We start from the raw sequence: 22899 nt of genomic DNA, 5'->3' as shown, positions 1-22899 counted from the left end.
TGGATACCAAGGCAGTTTTGTTAATGGCATCTATATTAATTAATATTCTCCCTCTTTGCCATGTGTTAGACCAGCAATATTAACCTGGTGCATATTGATAGAGATTAGCATGATTTTCTTCCCCTGAATCAGGCATATTCATAATGTAGAATAACAAAGGTTGGTAGCAGGAATTCAAATCTAAAGAAAAATTTATGATAATTTATTGTAATATATGTTTGTGAAAAGTTACAGCATATGAACCTTAGAAAAACCAGTGGTATAGCATTCTAAAAAAATTCAAAAACATGCATATGCTTTTCAATATAATAGAATTAAATGCAAAATTGACATGAACTTGTTCATGCTTTGTCTGCAGCAGGTGGAGGAAGGGTACTGGAATACTATTTGTACTGCTCACTGTCAAAAGTGAAACGATCATGTTTTTCTTAAGAAATAAATGCATTTCAATTTGCTTTTCAGGTAATAGAGAACATGCCCCTTTGCTTGCAAGATCTGGTATCTCAGGGTTGGAAGTCTCATATGCTACTGATGAGAGAGCACTTTTTCAGGAGGTAGTGAATATTATTAAAAGGTAGTATTCTTTTTTGTTGTTGTTGTTTTCATCTTATAAATTCCTGATTAAGTTTGTTCAAGTGTTGGTCTCTCTTCTCTTTCTTATGTCCCCATATTTTAACACTTTTATTTTGTTAAATGTTTGCTTTGGGTCTTCATAACAGTATATTTATCTTTTAAGGTATATTTATTCAGATCTCTAAACCAGAATTCACATCAGTGCTATTAAACTTATAATATCCTTAAGATGCATGTGAAATCTAGAAAACTTCTTACTGTCTTAAAATACAGCTTTAAAAAAATCTACCAAATAGGCAGGAAAGAGGTGATTTTTCTGAAAAACTCATAGGAAAACTCATTGCTCCTAGTGATACAGGCAAAAATAAATAGGTAGGCATGATTTTTTTTTTACATATGTCTTTTCCAAAGGGAAAGCTCTCCTTTTCCAAATTTGGTTTGATGTATCATTTTCAAGTTTCTTACATGCTCTTATAGCATCCTCTAATCATGCACTTACAGAAGTTCAGATGTGTCTTTCTTCGGGTCAACTGCCAAAGCTTTGAAGTCTTATTTTATCCAGAAAGCTAAACTTTGAAACTTCCAGCTGGAATACATTCTCAAGGAAAATGTGTACTAGGCAGAGTACATTTGCAATTCTCTCTCTCTCCAACTAGAAAACTTCTGATGAGAATGGCATTGACCAAATCCAGGAAACCAGAATACTAGAGTTGCTGAAAGCAACCAGCAAAGGGTGGGTCCTGACGAAGCAGCGGATTCCTGTTCAGAGAAGACAAAATTACAGGTAAGGAAATTAATTTTATCTTTCTCTTTTTTGGGAATCCGCTGCTCCGTCTGACTTACAAAACAACTTGGAAATTGCAATTTTAATTTTTTTAAATCTTCCACCATTTTGGAAGCATAGGAAAAATACCACTTGTCTGCATAAAAAAATAATCATTCCAAACAACAGAACATTACAATTTTTCTTTATCTCTGAAGATCAAAAAATGAAGACTTGACAGCTGAAGGCTTCACTGAATGAAGAAAGCACACTGATTTCTCTATCATGAAAAAGGCAAACCAAACATCTGGGTTGTTACCTGGTAAACACTTCTTGAAATGCTGTATGTCAGCTTCTAGGACTGGCCAATGACTGAAGTATGATGTGTATTTTCAGATAGTTTTGATACAATATTTTTACTGTTTCAGGGATAAAAATTACAACCCCTCCAAAATCAAGTTGATGCAAGACTTTCAGTCAGTGGTTTCATGTAGCAAAATAATAATAATTCTATGTTGATATGTATGGAACTATATTTCAAATAAGTTACCTCCTGGATTTGAGTATATTTGAAATTTTTATTACTTTTCTTTCCCAACTTATTATTTTTTACATTAAATAGTATATTGGACAAAACAGTGTTCAAAATTGGTTTTGCTGCTAATATTGTGAATTATTACTGCAAAAGTAGTAAGTTTTGTTGGATTTAGTGGATATTAGAGAATGCTTGAAAGAGACAAAGACACGAATTAGGATATGTTAATTTTCATTTCCTAGTTCCATTCAGCTTCATATAAAGATCATGCTATATTGTTTTGCAGATAAAATAAATATGACAATGGTTTAAAATATGGTATAGATTTAAACTTTATGTAGTTTGCCTTGCCAATTGAAAGCTATGTAATTTTTGAATGTGTATGTTGTCTCTCCTTTGAAACAACTTAATGATTGACCTATTAATTGTGGTTTATGTTGCTCAACCTAAGAACTATAGTTCATTTTAATTTTGATTAGTGGAAACAAGCTATTTTACCCTATACTTTACAAACTTTCTTGTTCCCTCCTATTATTGCTAAAAATGATTTTTTTTTAATTTGGATGACACATTAAATTGTTGTTAGTTGAAATGAAAATTTCATAGCTTTACTAGAACAGCAGAGAGAAGAAGAAATGATCAAGCTTTCACTACAACCTTATACTTATAATATAGAGTTTAATAATCTTTGATGTCCATGAACTGCATGTGGTGGAAAAATAAAATTTAGCAGAACAGCTGAATAAATGCTGATCTCCTAGTATATATTCAGTGTACTTGACTACAGTTTTTATTGTTTGGTTATCAGTCATAACTGAAGAATACAAAACAAATGTGCAGAAATAGCCAAATGGTTTCTGAAATGACCAGTGCAAAAAACATCTTTGTGGACTAAATCTGAGGCACACATATATGTGCCTATCAAAGAAACTTATAAGTTATTTAGTTAAACTGCAGTGGCTTTCTCCATGAAGGTGTTTAGTTTATAAACTGAGTTCTTGTGAATTCTATACCAACAATTAGAACTGAGAATGGAATAAAAAGAAACCTAATAGCTGTAACTACTCACATTGCATCAGTAGTGACCTTTATAATGTGGAATAACACTAGCAATAAATATGTAGCATTTCTTTAATCAAGTTACATATCTTAATTTTTAATTCCAGTAAAATTTAATAAATACTTTGCTTGTCTTATCAAGATGCTGAAATTATTCAGTGAATCCATCACTACATTAATACAGATAGGATTTTCAGGTATTAAAGTTGGATAAAACAGTATGACATGATTTAGATTTCATATAAACGTCTTCTGATCTGTGGCTTACTTAGTGAAGTTTTGGCAAAATTTGCAAACAAAATAAGTAGAACTATTTTTCTTATCAGTCTATTTACTTATATATCTCAGTCCTATCTACTGTTACAGATTAAGACTCACCAACATGTCAGGAGTCTTTTATATGATTTGCTACAATGTAATTGGAGAGCCCAACTAATATAATGGTCGAGGGATTGATTGGCACAAGGAATCCCAGGTTCATTTCCACTCTAAGCTGTGAAAGCTCATTGGGTGATTTGAGATCAGTAGGGAAAATTTAGGTAGTCTGTCTTGAACTCCTGGAAAACAATCCATGCTCTAAATGTTATTTAATTGAAAATACTGGATTTGAATTTGGTAATGTGCACAGAAATACTATCTGTCAAGTTAGTAATATCCATCATAAACATTAGGGCAATAATAGATGCCCTACTTTTACCTGTGGAAGACATCATCATCAATGTTTATGACTCCATTGAAGAAAAGCTGATAATAAAGAGTTCATATTGTTTTATATTGTTAAATACATATATATACATCCATACATAACTCTGTGGTTACAAAACAACTAGAATTAAAGTAACTGAAATGTTTAAGAGACTACAGAGCATATGCACCCGATTGTTGCTATTTATTCAAACTACTCCTATTATTTCAGAGTAGATAGATTTCTGAACCAGAGAGTTGTATTACTGTTTGAATGAGATGGGTCATCCTAAGAAGACCCCAAAAAAGATTCATTTGGAGTAAGAGTTCCATTTCTGCCTATCAAAAAGATCCCCTGCCCCAAAAGAAATGAAACTAAAGACACACAGAGAAATATTGTATAAAGGCTGTTATAATTTTAAGCATCCAGGGATTTTTTTTTTCTACAAAAATGCCCTTCTGGCTTGATTTTTGTGTAGAAAAAAAAAACTTCAAAAACTTGTTGCACAAAAAAAATTCCTTGACACTCTGCTTTATGTTACCTAGTGCACATAGCGTATTCCCATTGAGCTAGTCAATATCTTTAGGTCTAATTTTCCATGTAGAGAAAATATTTTATGAGAAGCATTCATTCATGTGTGAATCCACCAGCAGAAGCTTTGGTATGCTACATTTCAGGCACAGAATGTCTTGATAAGAATGAAATTATTCTCAATATAAATATTCATTTTCTGCACGGGTAAGCAAAATAGTTTTGGACATGTATATATTTTTTCAACCAATGTTTCTGTTAAATGGATTCTTGATTATTTATTTTTATTGGGTAATTAATTAGCATTAGAACAGTCATCTATCATGTGGATCAAAACTTTATCTGAATGGAAAATTGCAGATTTCTAGTCATGCAAAGCTTGCTCAGAATTTATAGAAATGTTCATCTTATTTGAAGTAAGACCATTAGGAATCTTGCCAGCATTCATCTGAATACATTATTTATAAGAATTAAAGCTTTCAGACTGTCTTTTTAAATCAAAGCAAAGATTTATTAATTGGAAACCAAAATGTTTTACATCTGGTTTGGTATGGCTAACAATCTACTAACACAAGGCTATTTGGCCTTTTTTTATTTTTAGGTGAAAGAGATGCAAAATAAGTTTAAGGCGATACAGGGATCTGTCATTGTAAATAAAAGCAAGTCAAATATTTACTGAACTTTTTTTTTTTAGAAAATTAATCACTTCAAATAGCTGCCAGCTTCTCTTTTCCTACTGTGAAAAAGAAGTAATTTTTTTACATTGGACTACTTTACTCAGTTTCTCTGGAAACTAATTTGTAGAATAACTCACACATTTAAAATGAAGTGTAGTAGCCATAAAAATTACTCTATTTTACATATTTTATAGCATAACCTAAAATAAACAGACATTTAAAATTTCTGATCTATAAAAATGGTTTCTCTGAATTAGAAACTATCAGCTTTTTTAAATTATGAAAAAATGCTGCCTTAAGAGTAACAAAACAGTAATCCTTTTTTAAGACTAAGTTATACATTCATACATCGAAATCTACTATGAAGCTAATCAGTTCAACGATAACGCTGTGTATTTTTTCTCCTTTTAACTAGAAATTCAATCCATTTATTTTGTTTTTTAAAAAAAAAGAACCAATGTTCTCCAGCTCTGTGATGCCTTTAGTCGGGAGGACTGAGCTTTTTTTAAGAAAAAACTCCAGGTTCCAAAATAATTTGTCATCTTCACTTGAATTTCAGTTCAATTATTTGACAAATAATGACAATACAGGTGGTCCTCAATTTATAACAGTTCATTTAGTGACCATTCAAAGTTATAACGGCACTAAAAAAGTGACTTATGACTGTGTTTTACACAATCATTGCAGTATACCCATAGTCACATGATCAAAATTTAGATTTTTAGGCAACTGACTCATATTTATGATAGTTGCAGTGACCTGATGTCATGTGACCACCTTTTGCAACATTCTAACAAGCAAGATCAAGGGAGAGCCACATTCACTTAACAATGTTACTAATTTATCAACTGCAGTGATTCATTCAACAACTGTGGTAAGAAAAATCGTAAAATGGAGCAAAATTCACTTAACAGCTGTCTCGCTTAGCAGGAATTTTGGGCTCAATTGTGGTCATAAGTGGAGGACTACCTGTACACAGTACTTAAGATCAATTTTGTATACATCTTTCCACACATAGGGAATTAAACTGCTTCACCAAATAACTATATGTACTTAATTTAGTGACATTTGAATAAATTTAAATTAAATAATTGCTAATCTTTCTGTTTTTAGGTATGATCCAGATATTTTGTTAGGCTATGAAGTCCAAATGCATTCTTGGGGATACCTCTTACAGAGAGCTGCTGCTCTGGATGTTGATTTATGTCAGATGATCTCTCGTGTTCCAGGTGTGTTTGTGAACCATGTGTTAATTATGAGTCTTCTGTCCATTTTTTGAAATGACCATTAGCTGGGTGTATTCCTTGTATTCTGCCCCTATAGCAAGCTGTTAATTTATCAGTTTAATAGGGAAATTTGACTTACTAAGTTTGTGACGTTAAATAACTGAATCCATATTCTATTTCTAACCCTTATTTCTGATAAGGGATAGAAATAGGAGATGCAGCTATCAAAATATCAACCAATATATGTTAGGTGACCTTAATTTATTCTAATGTGAATAAATTAAGATCACCTTGTTATTCCATACTTAGTTTATCAACCTGATGTTTGGCAGCAGATATGAAGTATAATTGCCACAGAGGGATATGCAATCAGATTTTTATTACCTGTGAACACAAGCCAAAGGTATGCATTGTTATGACATAAATTCAGACCTGCAGGTCTGTTTCTTAAAGTGTTATGATTCTTCAGTAACACAAGAGAAAAAATGAGAATTGCATTTGTATCCTTAAGTTGAAGTGTAGCATACAGCTTGCCAGGATGATTTATTACCATTGTAGCAAACTTAGATTTAAGCATGAATGTTTTGTTCTGATATATGCACCTTTAGTATTTATCATTAAATTTATTTATTTTTTATTTTAGATGATAAGAAAGAGAACAGATTTGCTTCAGATCTAGATGAATATGGAGCAGATACAATGAGTGAAATAAACATTATTGGAAGAGTTATATTAAATATCTGGAGAATTATGAGACATGAGGTAACATCTGGCAAAGTTATAAAACTTGGAAAAGGGCAATAGGATTATTAGGTGTATATAAATTCAAATTATTATAAAATAACATTTTCAAAGAGTTTATTCTGAAATAAACTACTCATTTTCAGAATGATAGAAATATGTTTTATGGAATGCAGCAATATTAGTTATTGGTTGATAGGGATGGGAAATATTTTTAACTGCATTTTTGATTAGCTTAGTGATGCAAAGCCTGTGAAAATTCAAGGTCACTGTGAGAGTGCAAGGTGTCTCTGTGGCATAAAGGATTTGAACTTGCTTCCTTCAACATTCTCTCAGCATGTGTTCTGAGATTTTGGTCAGTATTTAGGCTGTTTGAAATCTGAATCCTTGCCCTGTTTTGTACCAAACTCTTTGTAAAATGAAACTACTAAAAGTTGTGGCAATTTTCAACCTATTCTCTGTATAATTGTTCTATTGAATTCCATTCCAATAGAATCAATTCCATTCCTGGATATACTGTAAACTACAGAAAAATATAATCATCCAAATTTTCTATTTTTTAGGTGGCTTTGACCAACTATACATTTGAAAATGTGAGCTTTCATATACTTCATCAGCGTTTCCCACTCTTCACTTCTCGTGTTCTGTCTGATTGGTTTGACAACAAGGCAGACACCTATCGGTAATTGTCCGTAATGATCATTTTAAAATTAATTGCCTAGTACCAAATGCGATTACTATATATATTAGAAAGGAGAAATTATAATTGTAGTTCCAAACTGAAGTTGTAAATCAACAGGTCAGCATTATAGATCAGATCTCCATATTCATCTTCCTGATGTCATCAGGCACATTTTGAGATTGATCAAATTGCTTCCAGTCTCCCCTTGATCTTTTTCTCTTTTGTTGGAGGTGTGAAAAAGAGAACAGAAGGTTATACTTGCATTCCAGATTAATTGCTTAGAATGTCATTCTGGACCTTGAACTATATTTAATTGTGGTTTGTTTAGGAAAGACATTGCATGACTAGTGGAGTAATAGAGTCCTATATTATCAAACAACTCTTGAATTTATCAGATTCAATTCAGAACAAGCCTCAGGTTTTGTTTTTTTTTAAAAATGAAGTTGACGGTTTCAGCTTGTTGCAAGTATGAGGCTTGGTGCTGCTTGTTTTCATAGTGTTTTAGCTCTGTTATAAGTCTGTTCATTGAATAGAACGGTGTTAATGCTATCTAAAAGTAAATTGGCTATACAATTAATTAAGAATACAGTAAGCTTGGTAAACCACTCTACTTTTACATTTAAAATACAATGCCCATGGAATTGGCTGAAATGCATGAAAACTTACATGATATGAATTATCAGGTCAATGTTATTGTAAGCATTAACATTATTTAATCTATTTAACTTGCAGTTATCTCACATTGTCTCAAATCTTCACAAGACAATTTGTATTCTGAGATAATAGGTGGTAATAGGTGGTAATCAATAACAAAGATTTTTTTAATTGTCTAAAGATTTCACAGTGCAGCTTTTGCAGCTTTATGGAAATTTGCCGCAGAAAAAAGTGGCAGCATTTGGTGTTCCCCATGTTCCTCACAACTTTTTTTTTTTTTAACTTTCCACAGAGAGGTACGTTAAGTCACCTAGATACCATCAGCTGATCCCAATAAACTACAATTGATACATCTAAATATGAAATTTGCACCTTTGTGCATGAAGAATCTTTTCCATAGTGATTGTAGAGAAAACCAATAGTATAAATAAATCTGAAATACATAAGTGTTCGTATTCCAGTAAAGCCATCGTATACCAGTTTTGTTCAGTTTTGTTTCAAAGAGTAATACAAAATTGCTTTCTATTTTTAAAATTCATAGCAAATTCTTGGGCTTTTTTTCAAAATAAATACTCTTTTGTAATTTAGTTTTGAAGGTTTTACATATTAATGATTTTATTTTAAAGGTGGAAAATTGTTGATTATTATATTAGTCGTGTTCGTGGGAATATACAGCTATTGGAACAATTGGACTTGATTGGCAGAACAAGTGAAATGGCAAGGTTGTTTGGAATTCAGTTCTTGCATGTATTGACAAGAGGATCACAGGTAACCTTTAATTGCTTTGATTTAATTGTTTAAAAATGAACATATCCTTTTTAATTCATAGAGAATTATAGTAAACATAAACAATCACTTTATATTACAGACAATGATTGCTTTAGCCAATCGTTTATATTGGTTCCAGGTCTATCCTTCCTCTGTGAGAAGAGAGTTAACTTTTTTCTTGGTAGAAGTAGACACAAATACTTTTGGTTCCTGAATTAGTTCTAGGATAAATTATATTTTCTGTTGTCTTAACTCTGGCACTTGCCGCTAGTCTCAGAATTGTGTTCTTGAGTAGATTGGCATTCCTAACAAAATTTGTCTATTTTTCTGTCATTTGAAAAATAAACATGGGATACAGCTTTTGTTTCCTGATTGTCCTATGCCAGCCAGTGATGCTGGGACCTCCACATTACAGCTTTAATTATTAATATTTGTGAATGAATTGCTCTTGAGTTGTTGTTCAGCATGATGTTGACAAACATTCAGTAAATTTCTAGGTTGGATTGCTAATTACTGATTTTTTGTTTTACTTAGTATCGTGTGGAATCAATGATGCTACGTATTGCCAAACCAATGAATTACATTGCTGTGACACCCAGCGTTCAACAACGAGCTCAAATGAGGGCTCCTCAGTGTATTCCTTTAATAATGGAGCCAGAATCCCGTTTCTACAGCAATGCTGTCCTTGTGCTAGATTTTCAGTCTTTATACCCATCCATAGTGATAGCATACAATTATTGCTTTTCCACATGCTTGGGACATATTGAAAACTTGGGGAAGTGAGTATTAATCATTTAAATCTCTGTGCATGTTTGCACTACTAATAGAATAAATGTATAGCACTTTCTCTTTTAAAAATAACTCTCTTGCCTGTAGAGCAGTGCTTCTCAAATAGTGGGGCACGCCCCCCAGGGGGGGCGCGAGGCTCCGTAAAGGGGGGCTCGTTTGACCTGGCAAATACTGTCATATTGGATTTCTAGATCGGATCATCCGACTCACTCGCAAGCGGCAGCCCGATGCGGAGGACAACATGACCGCCAACGCACGTGACACATGCAAAGGACCCGATTGGATAGACATGATGCTCTATCCTGATTGGCCAAACCTGCCCGTGTGACTTTTAGACCCGGAAATCGGTCCTCTGTACAGAAAAAAAATTTTTACAGTCGCGCGGGGGGCGCAAAATGTTTTCTTCTTCCTAGGGGGGCATGACAGAAAATAATTGAGAAGCACTGCTGTAGAGAGACAATACAGTCAGTCTTCACTTAACAAGTAGTTGCATAACAAGTGTTCAAATTCATAGTGGACTCAGAAAGGGTGCTTTATGGTCTGCAAAGCAGTTAAGACCAGTGACAAAATATCTCTCTCTCTCTCTCACACACACACACACACACACACACACACACATACACACACACACAATGAGTCACTGTTGAAGAGCTGCCTGCTGGGAGGGAATCTCAGCTCTTGCCTAACAGCTCTCAAAAGGCTGCTGATCAGAGTGGGGTGGAAATCTCAGCTCCATGTGGAGTTAAGATGTCCTCCCAGCAGGCAGTTCTCTTGGTCTGTCTCCTTAACAATTGGGAATGCTGGGATTGTGTCACTTACATGGACATCTCAGTTAATGATTGCTTTGCTGAATGACTGAGATTCCAGTCCCAATTGTGATTGTAAATCAGTGACAATCTGTATATTTGCAAATTTTAAAATTGGCAATCTGGAGAGAGCATTTGCTTACACAAAAAGAAAACACTGTGGTGATTGTGCAGATTCAAATCTATCATATTTTGTTAATTGTATTAATTTATGACAGGACTTATATAAATAGGCTGAGAAGATATCCAACATAACTCCTAACAATAAATTATAATTATTGCATGACATAAAAAATGAAGATTACAAAGTATTTTTCTTTTGATCTAAAAAAGATTAATTGTCTAAATTTATTGAGAGACATAAGTGAAACAAGTGAGATTTCAGCAACAGAATAGAAACTGGTATTTTCCACAAGAGAAATTTATGAGTGCAACTCTTTGTTCTGTTGCTGATGGATTAAAAACATCCTATTTCCCAAATGTATAATTAATAAACCAGCTTTTATGATCTGTTGACTTTATTTTGTAATGGTATTGTTATGGATATTGTTGTTTTAGTCCAGGGGTGTCAAACTTGATTTCATTGAGGGCCACATGAGCATTGTGACTGCCCTCGTGGGGGTGTGACTGGGTGGTCACTGCTGACTAGGTGAGCTTGGCCAGTTTGATGTCTGAGGCCCGGGTGGAACTGGAGGGGATCCTAGGGTCTCTGGCAGAGGGTGGGGGCGGGACCGGGGGGGCGCTGGGGTATGATCAACCAGAGAAGCCTTGGAGTGGAGAGGGAAGTCCCGACTGCCTCTTAGGGATGGGGTTTCTCCACCTGTTTGCTGGAGCCATCGGGGGATGGTGGTGGGTGGCAGGCTCGGTGGAGGACAAGGTTGGACGATGAGACTGAGCACACATGGCCACAGCCCTACCGTCTCTTTGTTTGTCCATGGCCACCATGGCTGGGATGGGGCAGGCGGCCACCCAGCATGTTCAGCAGGCTGGATTGCGTGCCTCCCCCCATGCCTCTGCCTCCGCTTGCTATTTGGAGGGCCAGCCCAGCAGTCGCAGTGCTCGGACCCACCTGCGCTGCATGAGCTGCACAACTGCAGAGTGTGCCAGCCAAGGGGTCAGTGAGCTGCGATTGCTGACAGACACCTGTGCGCACACTGGGGGGCACCCGGCTAGGCTTAGGGGTGCAAGGGGTTGGCGGCCAGTCCCTTGCTGTCTCCATGGCAGCCCTATGGGCCAGACCTGGGCCCATCACGGGCTGAATCTGGCCTGTGGGCCTTGTGTTTGACATGTCAGTTTTAGTCTGTTGTAAGAAGTTTGGTATTTTTATTCAATTGAAAAGAGGAGCAAAAATGTATTCATATTTAACTGTAACAGATTTAAAAAAGATTGTAATATAGATAAGGAGAAAATAATAGCAAATAAGTGAGTGAATGAATGTAGAGGTTGCAAGCAGGAAAAGCTGGATCATGAGAGAGAGACTGAAAAAAATGAATGGTTTAGAACAATTCATTTTTCCTTATATTTTAGAAATGATGAATTTAAATTTGGATGCACATCTCTGAAAGTATCTCCTGATCTGTTGTACCAGCTTCGACATGATATCACAATTTCACCCAGTGGAATAGCTTTTGTTAAGGTACTTAATTTTTTTTTTTAGCACAATAACGTTGTGTTTATAAAAGTTACTTTTTGTTTATATTCTGTCTTTAAGTGTAAATAAATTCAATTTCATACTCTAATAGATATAGAATTTTAAGGAAAATAATAGGTATTGCAAAACAGTATTGACATTAACTAAAAAAATTAGTCCTTTCAGCAACTAGTGGTTCAAAAGTGTGATGAGCCGCATTGTCTGTGAGGGCACCCAGGTTTGCTTGGCTTCAGAATGATGTGACACCCAAAGAAGAGATTCATCCCTTAGGAAGAAAAACAAGGGAGAAGATTCTCTCTGATTCTGATTCTCACCTGATTCATAGAATTTTTTTAAAATTTAAAGTAAGAAATGCAGTTTTAATCAGAAATTGGATAGAGAATGGAAAAAGAAATAAGACAAAATTCTCCTGCTTTGACTTTATTGGATCCCTATCCTATTTTTAACCACAAGTTAATCTTTTCCTTCCCCTAAGAAAAGTAAGAATTAACAGACAGGAGAATTAACAGAGGAGAGCTTTAATGAAATGAAAGGACAGTTTAAGACTGTCATATGAGGCTATCGTATTCTCAAAAGGCAAGTTGACCAGATAAATTGAGTAGAAAGTGGACATTGTATTTGAACTCCCAAAAGCCAACTACAAAATTCAACTCCAGAGGCACAAAAAAGAACTCATTTCACAACAAGGAAAAATTTAATACTCAGATATTAGCTTATTCACCCATATTGATGCAGAATTGCAAGTAACACATCCCTACCCCAAAGAAAGAACTAAAAATAACACATCATTTCCACAGCTGCCCTACTCATAAGGAGTCCTAAGCCATCTTAAAGAAAGAAGATGGAGAGAAGCTGTGGTCCATTATATATATAAATAAATAAGTCAGAAAATTTGAGCGGAAACTATGAAGGCTGTCAAGAGACATTTGGGGACACATATTAGTGATCCAGTGTGTTTTTAAACATCAGATTGATAATATGTTTATGTAATAAGATGAATTGCCCTATCTTGGATATTTAAAAAAAAGTTCTTAAGTGCAAATAAATACGTTAAAATTATGATTCAGAGAGCATGGGAGCACTTTTGGATTATTTACTAGCAACTTTTTAAAGAAACTTTAAGAAATTTGATTTAAAAGGGTACTGACTGGTGCTATATGTATCCCTAGATATGCTCTGGATCACCTTTTCCCCCTTCTTGTCACTACACAATCTTATCAATCATGCTACTTTCTAAAGTTATTCCTAGATTTATGTAGCAGAATAAAAAGACAAACGTTCACCTGAATAACAATTCTGCACCAATTTGCTTATCCTCCAGCCAATAATCCTCTTCACATGGTACTCCGTGTGAAGAGATCACTACATGATTATTGGGCAAAATATGGCCACACTGCTACTAATATCAGTCAGGATTTACTTCAGTTTGCCTCAATATATCACTAAGTATTTACATGAGGATTAATAGTGCTATTACTATCAACCCTTCAATTATTGTTTTTGTTTTGTGATAGCCTTCTGTAAGAAAGGGTGTACTGCCAAGAATGCTGGAAGAAATTTTGAAGACTAGAATAATGGTGAAGCAATCAATGAAAGCTTACAAACTTGACAAAACTATCACTCGAATGCTTGAGGCACGTCAGCTTGGCCTTAAACTTATAGCAAACGTCACTTTTGGTTATACTGCTGCTAACTTTTCTGGAAGGATGCCATGTAGTGAAGTAAGTAATTGAAAACAAAATATTAACTTATTAACAATAACGGAGGCTCGTATTGATATAGTGCTTAAGGCATTGGAAACCTATCAGTTCTACTTCTGCATGAAGCCAGAAGGTGACCTTGAGCCAATCACCAGCCCTAGGAAAAGAGTAATCCTGGGAAAAGGCAAAGACTTCCAAAAAACCCTGCTAAGCAAACTCCAGGGACTTGTCTAGGCAGCATGAAGAACCAAAAACTGGATTGAAGGGACACAAAATTTAGCCTAACACATTAGAAGAAAAATGGTTTGGTTTACTAACTGTAGTACATGAATGCTGATTTAGTTCAGATAATACTGAAGAATACATAGAACATAGGATAACAGGGCTGGAAGCGGATTGGAGGTCTTCTAGACCAACCCCTTGCTCACGTAGGAGTCCCTATACCCTTTACCATTCAGACAAATGGCTATCCAATCTCTTTTTTAAAACCTCCAGTGCTGGAGCACCCATAGTTTCCGGAGGCAAGCTGTTCTACCAATTAATTGTTCTAACTGTCAGAAAAATCTTTCCTTAATTCTAAGTTGTAAAACTCTTCTCTCAAATATTGGAAAACTGCTATTATGTCATCCCAATTCTTCTCTTCATTAGACTAGACATCCCTAGTTCCCACAAGTGTTCATCATATAGGTTAGTCTCTAGACCCCTTATCATCTTTGTTGCTCTTTTCTGCACAAAACTGCACAAAACCAAATGCACATATAGAATAGGTCAGTGATGGGGAACCTTTTAGAGACCAAGTGCCCCAAAACTGCCCCCCCGCCCTGCCCCGCTACACCCCCGCCCCACCCACCCTCAGGACCACCCAGTGCCTCCACAGCCTGCCATAGCAGATCATCCAGGTGGCCCAGCAGCGTCATGCCGGCCATTCCTTCCGCCTGCACCCCGCAACATCTACATGCAGTGGGGCGCGAGGGTGGAGTCTTGTCCTTGCTGCCATGTGCTTGGCTGTGCTGCTCCGTGTGGGCCGTAACCGGGGCTGACTCTCCTCCGAGGGAGCTGCTGGTGAGGATGGGGGAGGCGGGGCTGGGGCGACGGTGTGCATGCCCACAGAGAGGGCTCTGAGTGCCGCCTCTGGCACGCGTGCCATAGGTTCACCACCACTGGTATAGGTGATACCTGGCTCAATAGTAGTAATTGTGAGAGGGTTTTGTAGTCCTAGTGTGCAATCATTTAAATATGAGCCAGCAGTGTGCTGCAACTGCCAAAAAAGCCAATTCAATCCTAGGCTGCATTAACAGAGGGATAGCATCAACATCACGTCAAGTGCTAGTACCACAGGCCTTGGTAAGACCACACTTGGAATATTGCATCTAGTTTTGGTCGCCATGATATAAAAAAGATGTTGAGACTCTAGAAAGAGTGCAGAGAAGAGCAACAAAAATGATCAAGCGAGTGGAAGCTAAAACATAAGAATGGTTGCAAGAATCGCATATGTCTAGTTTAATAAAAAGAACGATTAGGGGTGACATGATAGCAGTGTTCCAATATCTAAGGGCTGCCACAAAGAAGAGGGGGGTCAGCCTATTTTCCAAAACATCTGCAGGCAGTACAAGAAAGAATGGATGGAAACTAATCAAGGAGAGAATCAACCTAGAACTAAGGAGAAATTTCCTGATAGTTAGAACAATTAATCAGTGGAATGACTTGCCTTCAAAACTTGTGGGTGCTCCCATACTGCATATTTTTAAGAAGAAATTGTACAGCCATTTGTCTGGAAAAGTATAGGCTCTGCTTAAGCAAGACTTTGGATTAGTAGACCTTTAAGAACCCTTCTAACTCTGTTATTCTGTTATTCTTTAAAGTAAATTAGAAATTGATAAAAGACATCTAAACTCCTGTTATAAATTTCTCCAGCCATTGAGATCTGCAGCAGAGGTGTTATGAAAATGTCATTGTCACCCTTGGGGTATTTGTGACATAGGAGAGGATTTTTCACTTTTTCCTCAAAAGAGCAATTAAAACTGCTTGGGCAGCATTGTTAAACACATGAATCCAAGGAGTGTCAATTGATGGAAGTAAGGGAAGGAGACTCTTATCTGTGTAGTTTCTGGCTCCAAGAAATAAGTACAGATATTTTGCTAATGTCTTTTGAATGTAATGATCAGAAGGCTAATTTGAATGTATCTTAGCAGATTTGTTTAATCATCCATCTTTATTTTTACTCTGCTATAAAGATTTTACAGGATGTATAGAACAAATCATATAATTTTATAAACAGTAGTAAGAGTATTGTAAATGAATGAAAAATGCATGATTAGGCGAAAGAAAATACTGTATTCTAAGATTTTTGTAATATGTCTTTTAAATCTCCAGATTGCTGATAGTATTGTGCACAAAGCCAGAGAGACCTTGGAACGTGCAATAAAATTAGTGAATGATACAAAGAAATGGGGAGCACGGGTTGTATATGGGGACACAGACAGGTAATTAAGACTGTTTTTTGTTGACGAGGCTTGCCAGCCAGTATTGTGTTTAGTTGTTTTTTGTTCTCTTAATCATGTCAGACAGGTTCATATAAGAACTTTTGAATCTGTATAAGAATATAGTTCAAACAGTAGAATAGGAAGTTGGCAGAATTTCTTCTCCAGGAAAAGGCAGAATTAGAAATAAAGTATTAAAGTAAGCAGAAACAGTCTGGATATCCAGGACGCTAATTTGTGCAAATGTGCCTGTATGCCGTTTGCCATGTTATAAACTCTTACTGTGCTGCTTACACAACTCTGAGGGAAAATTAAATAGCCAATTCTCTTGTTTTAGCATGTTTGTACTACTGAAAGGAGCTACTAAGGAACAATCATTTAAAATTGGTCAAGAAATTGCTGAAGCAGTAACAGCTACCAATCCCAAACCAGTAAAATTGAAGTTCGAAAAGGTAAGACAAGTTTGAAAAGGTATTTTTGCACTCAACAATAGTTTTACTATTAATTTTCTCATGCAATATTTCAAAGCACTTTAATTTTATAATAATTTTATTGTGCTTATATTTATTAGACTAAATTAGGAGTTTTTCACATGTTCAAATCATGTGAAAGAGGTATTTCATCACACTCATTAGCCCAAATTGACTTCCAGAGGTAGACCTTGAAATACAACCATTTGTTCAGCAATCATTTGAAGGGCTTTAAATTGGTGCCTGAAGTTATGGCCATTGAAGTGTCCCCACAGCCATCTGATCAAAATTCAGGCACTTGGTAGCCTGCCCTCACTTATGACTGAAAGGATGCTTGAACTCCCCCCACCATCCTCTCTCCCTTCCATCTATAGCAGTGGTTCTCAGCCTGTGGGTCGGGACCCCATTTGGGGTCGAATGACCATTTCACGGGGGTCGCCAAACAAGGCTGTCCTCCATTTTTCCCCCCTTTTCTTTGGCCACGCCCCTGGCACCTGGTGATGTATAAGTGGTTGGGGGTCACCACAACATGGGGAACTGTATTATGGGGTCGTGGCATTAGAAAGGTTGAGAACCACTGATCTATAGCCTTTTGGCTCCCTGCGTTCCATGGCCCCTGCTGCCCTAGCTGACCTTTGCCCTCTTGCTCCCGCGATGGCCAAACATGCTCAGCCTCATTTTTCGTAAGGCAGCTGCTGGTCTCATGAAACTTTCTTTTCAAGATTGCACGTGGCAATTTCTTCATGAGATCTGAGGAAGATAGCCCCGTGAAGGGCCAGAATGGGCATGTCTTGTAGGAGCAAATCGATGGCAAGGAGCAGCTGCTGCAGCAGAATGCTGGAGGACAAAAGTCTTGGAGGGCTAAGTGGCATGAGCAATTGGGGCTGGGATTGGGCTTCACACTGCACAAAGAGACTTTCTGGTGCAGCACAACTCTGGTGCTTTCCATAGCTTCAGAGCTATGAAACACACACTAGGAAGCTCCTTCGGACTATGTGAAGCCAGGCCTGGCCCAGCCCAATAGTATGGCACAGAGGGCAGTCTTCCAGTTACTACAGCAACTAATTTTTGCAAATGGAATTCTAAGCCTGTCACATATGGACATTATCACTCAGAGTCTAAATTAAATGCTTTGTTGGAAAATTACATCTAAGCTTTTTTATGAAAGATGTATAGTTTTAGAAACATTTGCGCTTTTGATACAAATTAATATTTGTTTCCCTATTATAGGTTTATTTGCCATGTATATTGCAAACCAAAAAGAGATATGTTGGTTATATGTATGAAACGTTGGATCAGAAAGATCCAGTATTTGATGCAAAAGGCATAGAAACTGTCAGAAGAGATGCTTGTCCTGCTGTTTCCAAGGTAAAATAGACATGAAGTATCCATTTTTGTTAGAGGGTTCGTTCTTTGGTTGACTAAAGTACCAATTGTGAAAGGAGGGATGACTTCCTTGTAAATTGTCCAGAGCATTTTAATTGTCAGATGATATACAAGTGCGGTAATGTTGCAAAATGCCACCATCATTTCAAGTATCTTTAAATGAGCTTTGAAGGGAGAACTGAAAACAGGCTTTCTTTTTCTTTTCCAGATACTTGAGCGTTCCATTAAGCTACTATTTGAAACACGTGATATAAGTCATATCAAGCAATATGTGCAAAATCAATGCATGAAATTATTAGAAGGGAAGGCTAGCATGCAAGACTTCATCTTTGCAAAGGAGTACCGAGGAAGTTCTGCATACAGACCTGGTGCTTGTGTTCCAGCTCTGGAGATCACAAGGTAGTGACAATAAGTAATAGGATGTTAATATTTCATTTGATATTAAATCACATAAGGGTGAGTAGGAAGAAATACTAGGATATCTTCCAGGAATACTGAAAGGTTTCATTTTATTAAGGTATAAAAAGCGGGGGGGGGGGTGTAGATTCACATTTTTAGCATCAGCCGGGTCTAAATTCTATGTATATATGTATGTATTTTAGTTGTTTATGACCTTCAATACAGGCAGTCCTCAACTTAGAACAGTTCGCTTAGTGACCATTCAAAGTTGCCATGACAAAAGTGACTTAAGACAATTTTTCACTCTTAACAACCATTGCAACATCTCCATGGTCATGTAATCAAAATTCAGACATTTGGCAATTGGCCTCTGTGACAGTTGCCGTGTCCCAGGATTGTGTTTGCAAACTTCTGACAAGCAAAGTCAGTGGGGAAGCCAGGTTCGCTCAACAGCCGTGTTACTAACTTAACAACCACAGTGATTCATTTAACAACTGTGGCAAGAAAAGTCGTAAAATGGGGCAAAATTCTCTTAACACCTATCTCACTTAGCAACAGAAATTTGGGGCTCAATTGTGGTCGTAAGTCGAGGAGTAGCTGTATTTTTATAAATAATTCAAGATGGCGAACATACCGAATACTCCTTCAGCTTCCTATTTTTCCCACAACCACCACCCTTTAATGTGGGTTGGGCTGACAGAGAATGACTGGTCTAAAGTCACTCAGCCAGCTTTTATGCCTAAGGTTGGACTAGAACTCACAGTCTCCTGGGCATTAACTCCTAGATCAGAGTGGCTCTTGCAGCTTAGTTTTCTTATCTTAGTTTTAATTTATGGTTCTTTCATTTGTATATTTTGCGTAGTCATAATTGGCAGAGCCTACGTAAAGGAACTGCAAGAAATAAATTTAAAAATAAATATAAAAATATAAAATTTGTGCGTTAAAGTTTCTTTGAATTTTGGGGTTTCTGTCACTTCCACGTGCAGCAAATAGATTTTGAAATCTCATGTTGTATCTCCCCACAGAAAGATGCTTACTTATGACCGACGGTCTGAACCACGTGTCGGTGAAAGAGTTCCGTATGTTATTGTTTATGGCATGCCGGGATTGCCTCTCATCCAGTTGGTTAGGCGGCCCATTGATGTTTTGCAAGACCCAAATCTGAGACTGAATGCAACCTACTATATAACCAAGCAGATTCTTCCTCCCCTGGCTAGGATCTTATCTCTCATTGGCATAGATGTTTTCAGTTGGTATAATGAATTACCAAGGGTAAGTGAAGTAGTAAATATAATGCATGATTGTAACAGTGGAAGTGAAAACAATAGGTATATTTTCAATATACCGATTTTAAAATGTATCAAATTACCTGGGTTTCAGATTGAATTCAGCATTTAGGAGTGACAAGATTTGAGCTGAATTATTCAACTTCTTTACTTCCTCTTTTACCACTTCAGATGTCAACGGATAATTTTTTAAAGAATTTTTTTCAATACAGTTGGCATTGAATTGTTCAACGCTAGCTGTATTAAAGAAGCATGAAATTTCCAGCAGCTGCTTTGTTGTGTTAACGAAACGATGGACTTTTTAGAGAACATCGCCATCCTCATAGTTTCCATCACAATAAATTTTTGAAATATTATTTCTCTGGCTCTTTGAAGACACAGATAACAGGGACTATGAAACCAGAACTGCACCAGATTGTTCAACAAGCTACTACAATGTACAACTGCCAACTTTAAAAAAACAACTTTTAACCACTGCTTGTGCACTTCATTTTTTAGTCCAAGAAGGAGCATTATGTATTTGTATGTTACAACTACTGAGTATATAATAATATACTAAAGTACAAAGAAATCATGTAGGTAAAAAGTATCAGAACAAACCTAACAGTACTGTCTGAGACAGGTTCACAAAGTGCATACCCTTTTAAGCGTCCTCCCTGGTTCCAAACAAGCCTTAAATTCTAGCAGAAGAGCGAAACTGAACAGCATTCTCCCACTATTCTAATGCATTAAGTTGCAGAGTGATAAACTTATATACGTTATATTAAGGAATGTGGAATGACAAGACATACTGAGGAAAATATAAACGAAGATAAAGTGATACTGATAGAGGGAAAACATATGTAACCTACTAAATATATTTTGCTTTGTTTATTGTGCCATATAGATCCAGAAAGTGTCCACAATGTCTCGCACTGAGCAAGAATGTCGAAAAGGGACAATTTCCCAATATTTTACCACTCTACATTGCCCTGTATGTGATGAATTGACTCAGCATGGAATCTGCAATAAATGTAGGAGCCAACCGCAGCGTGTTATTGTAATGCTAAATCAGGAAATCAGAGAGTTGGAGCGTAAACATGAACAAATAACCAAGGTGGGAATAAAACTGGAAGAGAACAATAGTCTGTTTAGCTTTTAGTAACTGGGACACATTACTTGAAACAAATAATTTACGAATTTTTACAAAAGGAGTTCTGAAAGATTGAGCAGATAAGCTGTTACATGTTAATTATAATTATTAGATACAGTTTTCTTAATGCATGTAGTAGGGAGGCTGGAACGCTTAAAAACATTTTAAATGCTTTCTAAGAGAGTAAGAACAAAAAAAATAACTTTATGCATACTTTGGGAGCTTTGTTTAGTGACTTTACTCAGAATTTGGGGGATATTTTTTTAACATTTCCCATTTTTCTGACTTGTACTGTAATATCTGCAAGGGTCAACATGTAAAATTATGTTATCACTCAAATGATGATATTATGTAATTGTGTTTCAATGTCTGATGGATACGAAAAGCATGGCATTTTTATGACGATGTCAAACCTCACCTGCCCAAGGACACTGATTGTATAGGATTATGAGAATTGTGCTCTTCATGGCTCTTTATTATAGAGACTGCTTTTTTTCTTTTTATTTGCTCTTAATTTCTATCCAGAGAGCATTTAAACAAGCAAGAGGCATTTTACATTCGGTCAGAAGTTGTGATGTGCTGATCAGTCTAAATGTGGTCTATATCAGTGTTGTATGCATTCCTTACTCTATTCTGTCAGATTTTTGTATTTTTGCTCTAAGGGGGGGAGGCTTAGAAGAATTTTAACTAAAAGCTAGTTTCCTATGATTTAAAAAAAACCTGGAAGGAAATCCATAATCATCCTGTGCATTTTTCATTAATACAAACTTCAAAATATCCAACTTACACAATACTGAATACTTTTTAAAAATAATATTTTTCAGAAACATGTGTTTTGCATATATCTTTCCCATCTCTATTGTTCTGTACCAATTATGAGAGCATGCAGAATGTACTCTAGTGGATGTACCCTAGTACACTGCTCCTGGTTATGCTGTAATTAGGTCCAGAGTGGTAGATTATAATATGTCACTCCAAAGGAAAACAGTGGCAGATTTTTTTCCATTCCATATTTCCCAATTCTTTCTCTTATTGCAACATTCTGTGCAATTGCATAGAGGCTTCAAGGCTGAGAGTTAGACTGGATTAAAAAAAATCCCAGACAATAGTTGCCACGACAACATTACAGGTAGCCTTCAACTTACAACCATTAGTTTAATGACTGTTAAAAGTTACAACAGCAATGAAAAAAGTGATTTATGACTGGTTTTCATACTTACAACCATTGCAGCAACCCCAGAGTCGCATGACACTGTGGCACTTGGCAATTGGCATATACTTATGACGGTTGCACTCTCTCAGGGTCATGTGATCACTATTTGTAACCTTCCCAGCCAGCTTCTGACAGCCAATGGAGGAGGCCAGATTCACTTAATGACTACATGATTCACTTAATTGCAGTAATTCGCTTAACAGCTATGGCAAAAAGATTATAAAAGGGAGCAAAAGTCACTTAACAACTGCCTTGCTTAGCAATGGAAATGTTGGATTCAATTGTGCTCTAAAGCAAGGACTACCTGTAATATATTAATGTCATTAATCATTACAATTTGGCTCAGGGAGACTTTATCTTTTAGCATATAAAAAGGTTTCAGTTCTTCAGTAAGGTTGGATCACTTCATAGTCCTCTGGATACTGACAAGCATTTTAGGCATACACTATTTTTCAGTAAAGAAACTTATGTCAGTATTTTGGATATTAAAGACTTACTGAATGATTGAGTCCAGTATAAATTTGGTTTTAATATTTAAAGTAATGCCATTCATCCAATGGACCATATGTGCCATTTACCATTATGCATCCATAGCGGTCTTCAACACCATATTTCGTTCTGATTTTCAGGGTCCACAGATCTTCAGGGTCTGTGGAAGACCATAGACTTGAAATGAGTTGGTAAGGATTTGGT

At 36.3% G+C, this 22899-nt stretch overlaps 1 protein-coding gene across 2 annotated transcripts in view; it reads left to right on the top strand.

The window, feature by feature from the left end:
• REV3L (REV3 like, DNA directed polymerase zeta catalytic subunit) overlaps nucleotides 1-22899 on the top strand; it is a 76642-nt gene that overhangs the window by 50699 nt on the left and 3044 nt on the right. The window contains exons 18-32 of one of the 2 annotated variants that reach the window (XM_039351204.1): nucleotides 463-554; nucleotides 1230-1357; nucleotides 5937-6052; nucleotides 6693-6811; nucleotides 7354-7472; nucleotides 8753-8894; nucleotides 9429-9673; nucleotides 12017-12125; nucleotides 13655-13861; nucleotides 16214-16323; nucleotides 16658-16772; nucleotides 18021-18158; nucleotides 18385-18575; nucleotides 19601-19847; nucleotides 20748-20957. In XM_039351204.1, the coding sequence (XP_039207138.1) occupies nucleotides 463-554; nucleotides 1230-1357; nucleotides 5937-6052; nucleotides 6693-6811; nucleotides 7354-7472; nucleotides 8753-8894; nucleotides 9429-9673; nucleotides 12017-12125; nucleotides 13655-13861; nucleotides 16214-16323; nucleotides 16658-16772; nucleotides 18021-18158; nucleotides 18385-18575; nucleotides 19601-19847; nucleotides 20748-20957 (2288 nt within the window). Of the gene's footprint in view, nucleotides 1-462; nucleotides 575-1229; nucleotides 1358-5936; nucleotides 6053-6692; nucleotides 6812-7353; nucleotides 7473-8752; nucleotides 8895-9428; nucleotides 9674-12016; nucleotides 12126-13654; nucleotides 13862-16213; nucleotides 16324-16657; nucleotides 16773-18020; nucleotides 18159-18384; nucleotides 18576-19600; nucleotides 19848-20747; nucleotides 20958-22899 lie in introns of both variants that reach the window. The other variant, XM_039351203.1, reaches the window with a different exon arrangement.

Source organism: Crotalus tigris, unplaced genomic scaffold (genome assembly GCF_016545835.1).
Source record: "Crotalus tigris isolate CLP2741 ecotype Arizona unplaced genomic scaffold, ASM1654583v1 scf7180000018371.15429387391:27106975, whole genome shotgun sequence".
In the NCBI taxonomy this organism is placed as follows: domain Eukaryota; kingdom Metazoa; phylum Chordata; class Lepidosauria; order Squamata; family Viperidae; genus Crotalus; species Crotalus tigris.
This window is presented reverse-complemented; position numbering and strand designations above follow the sequence as displayed.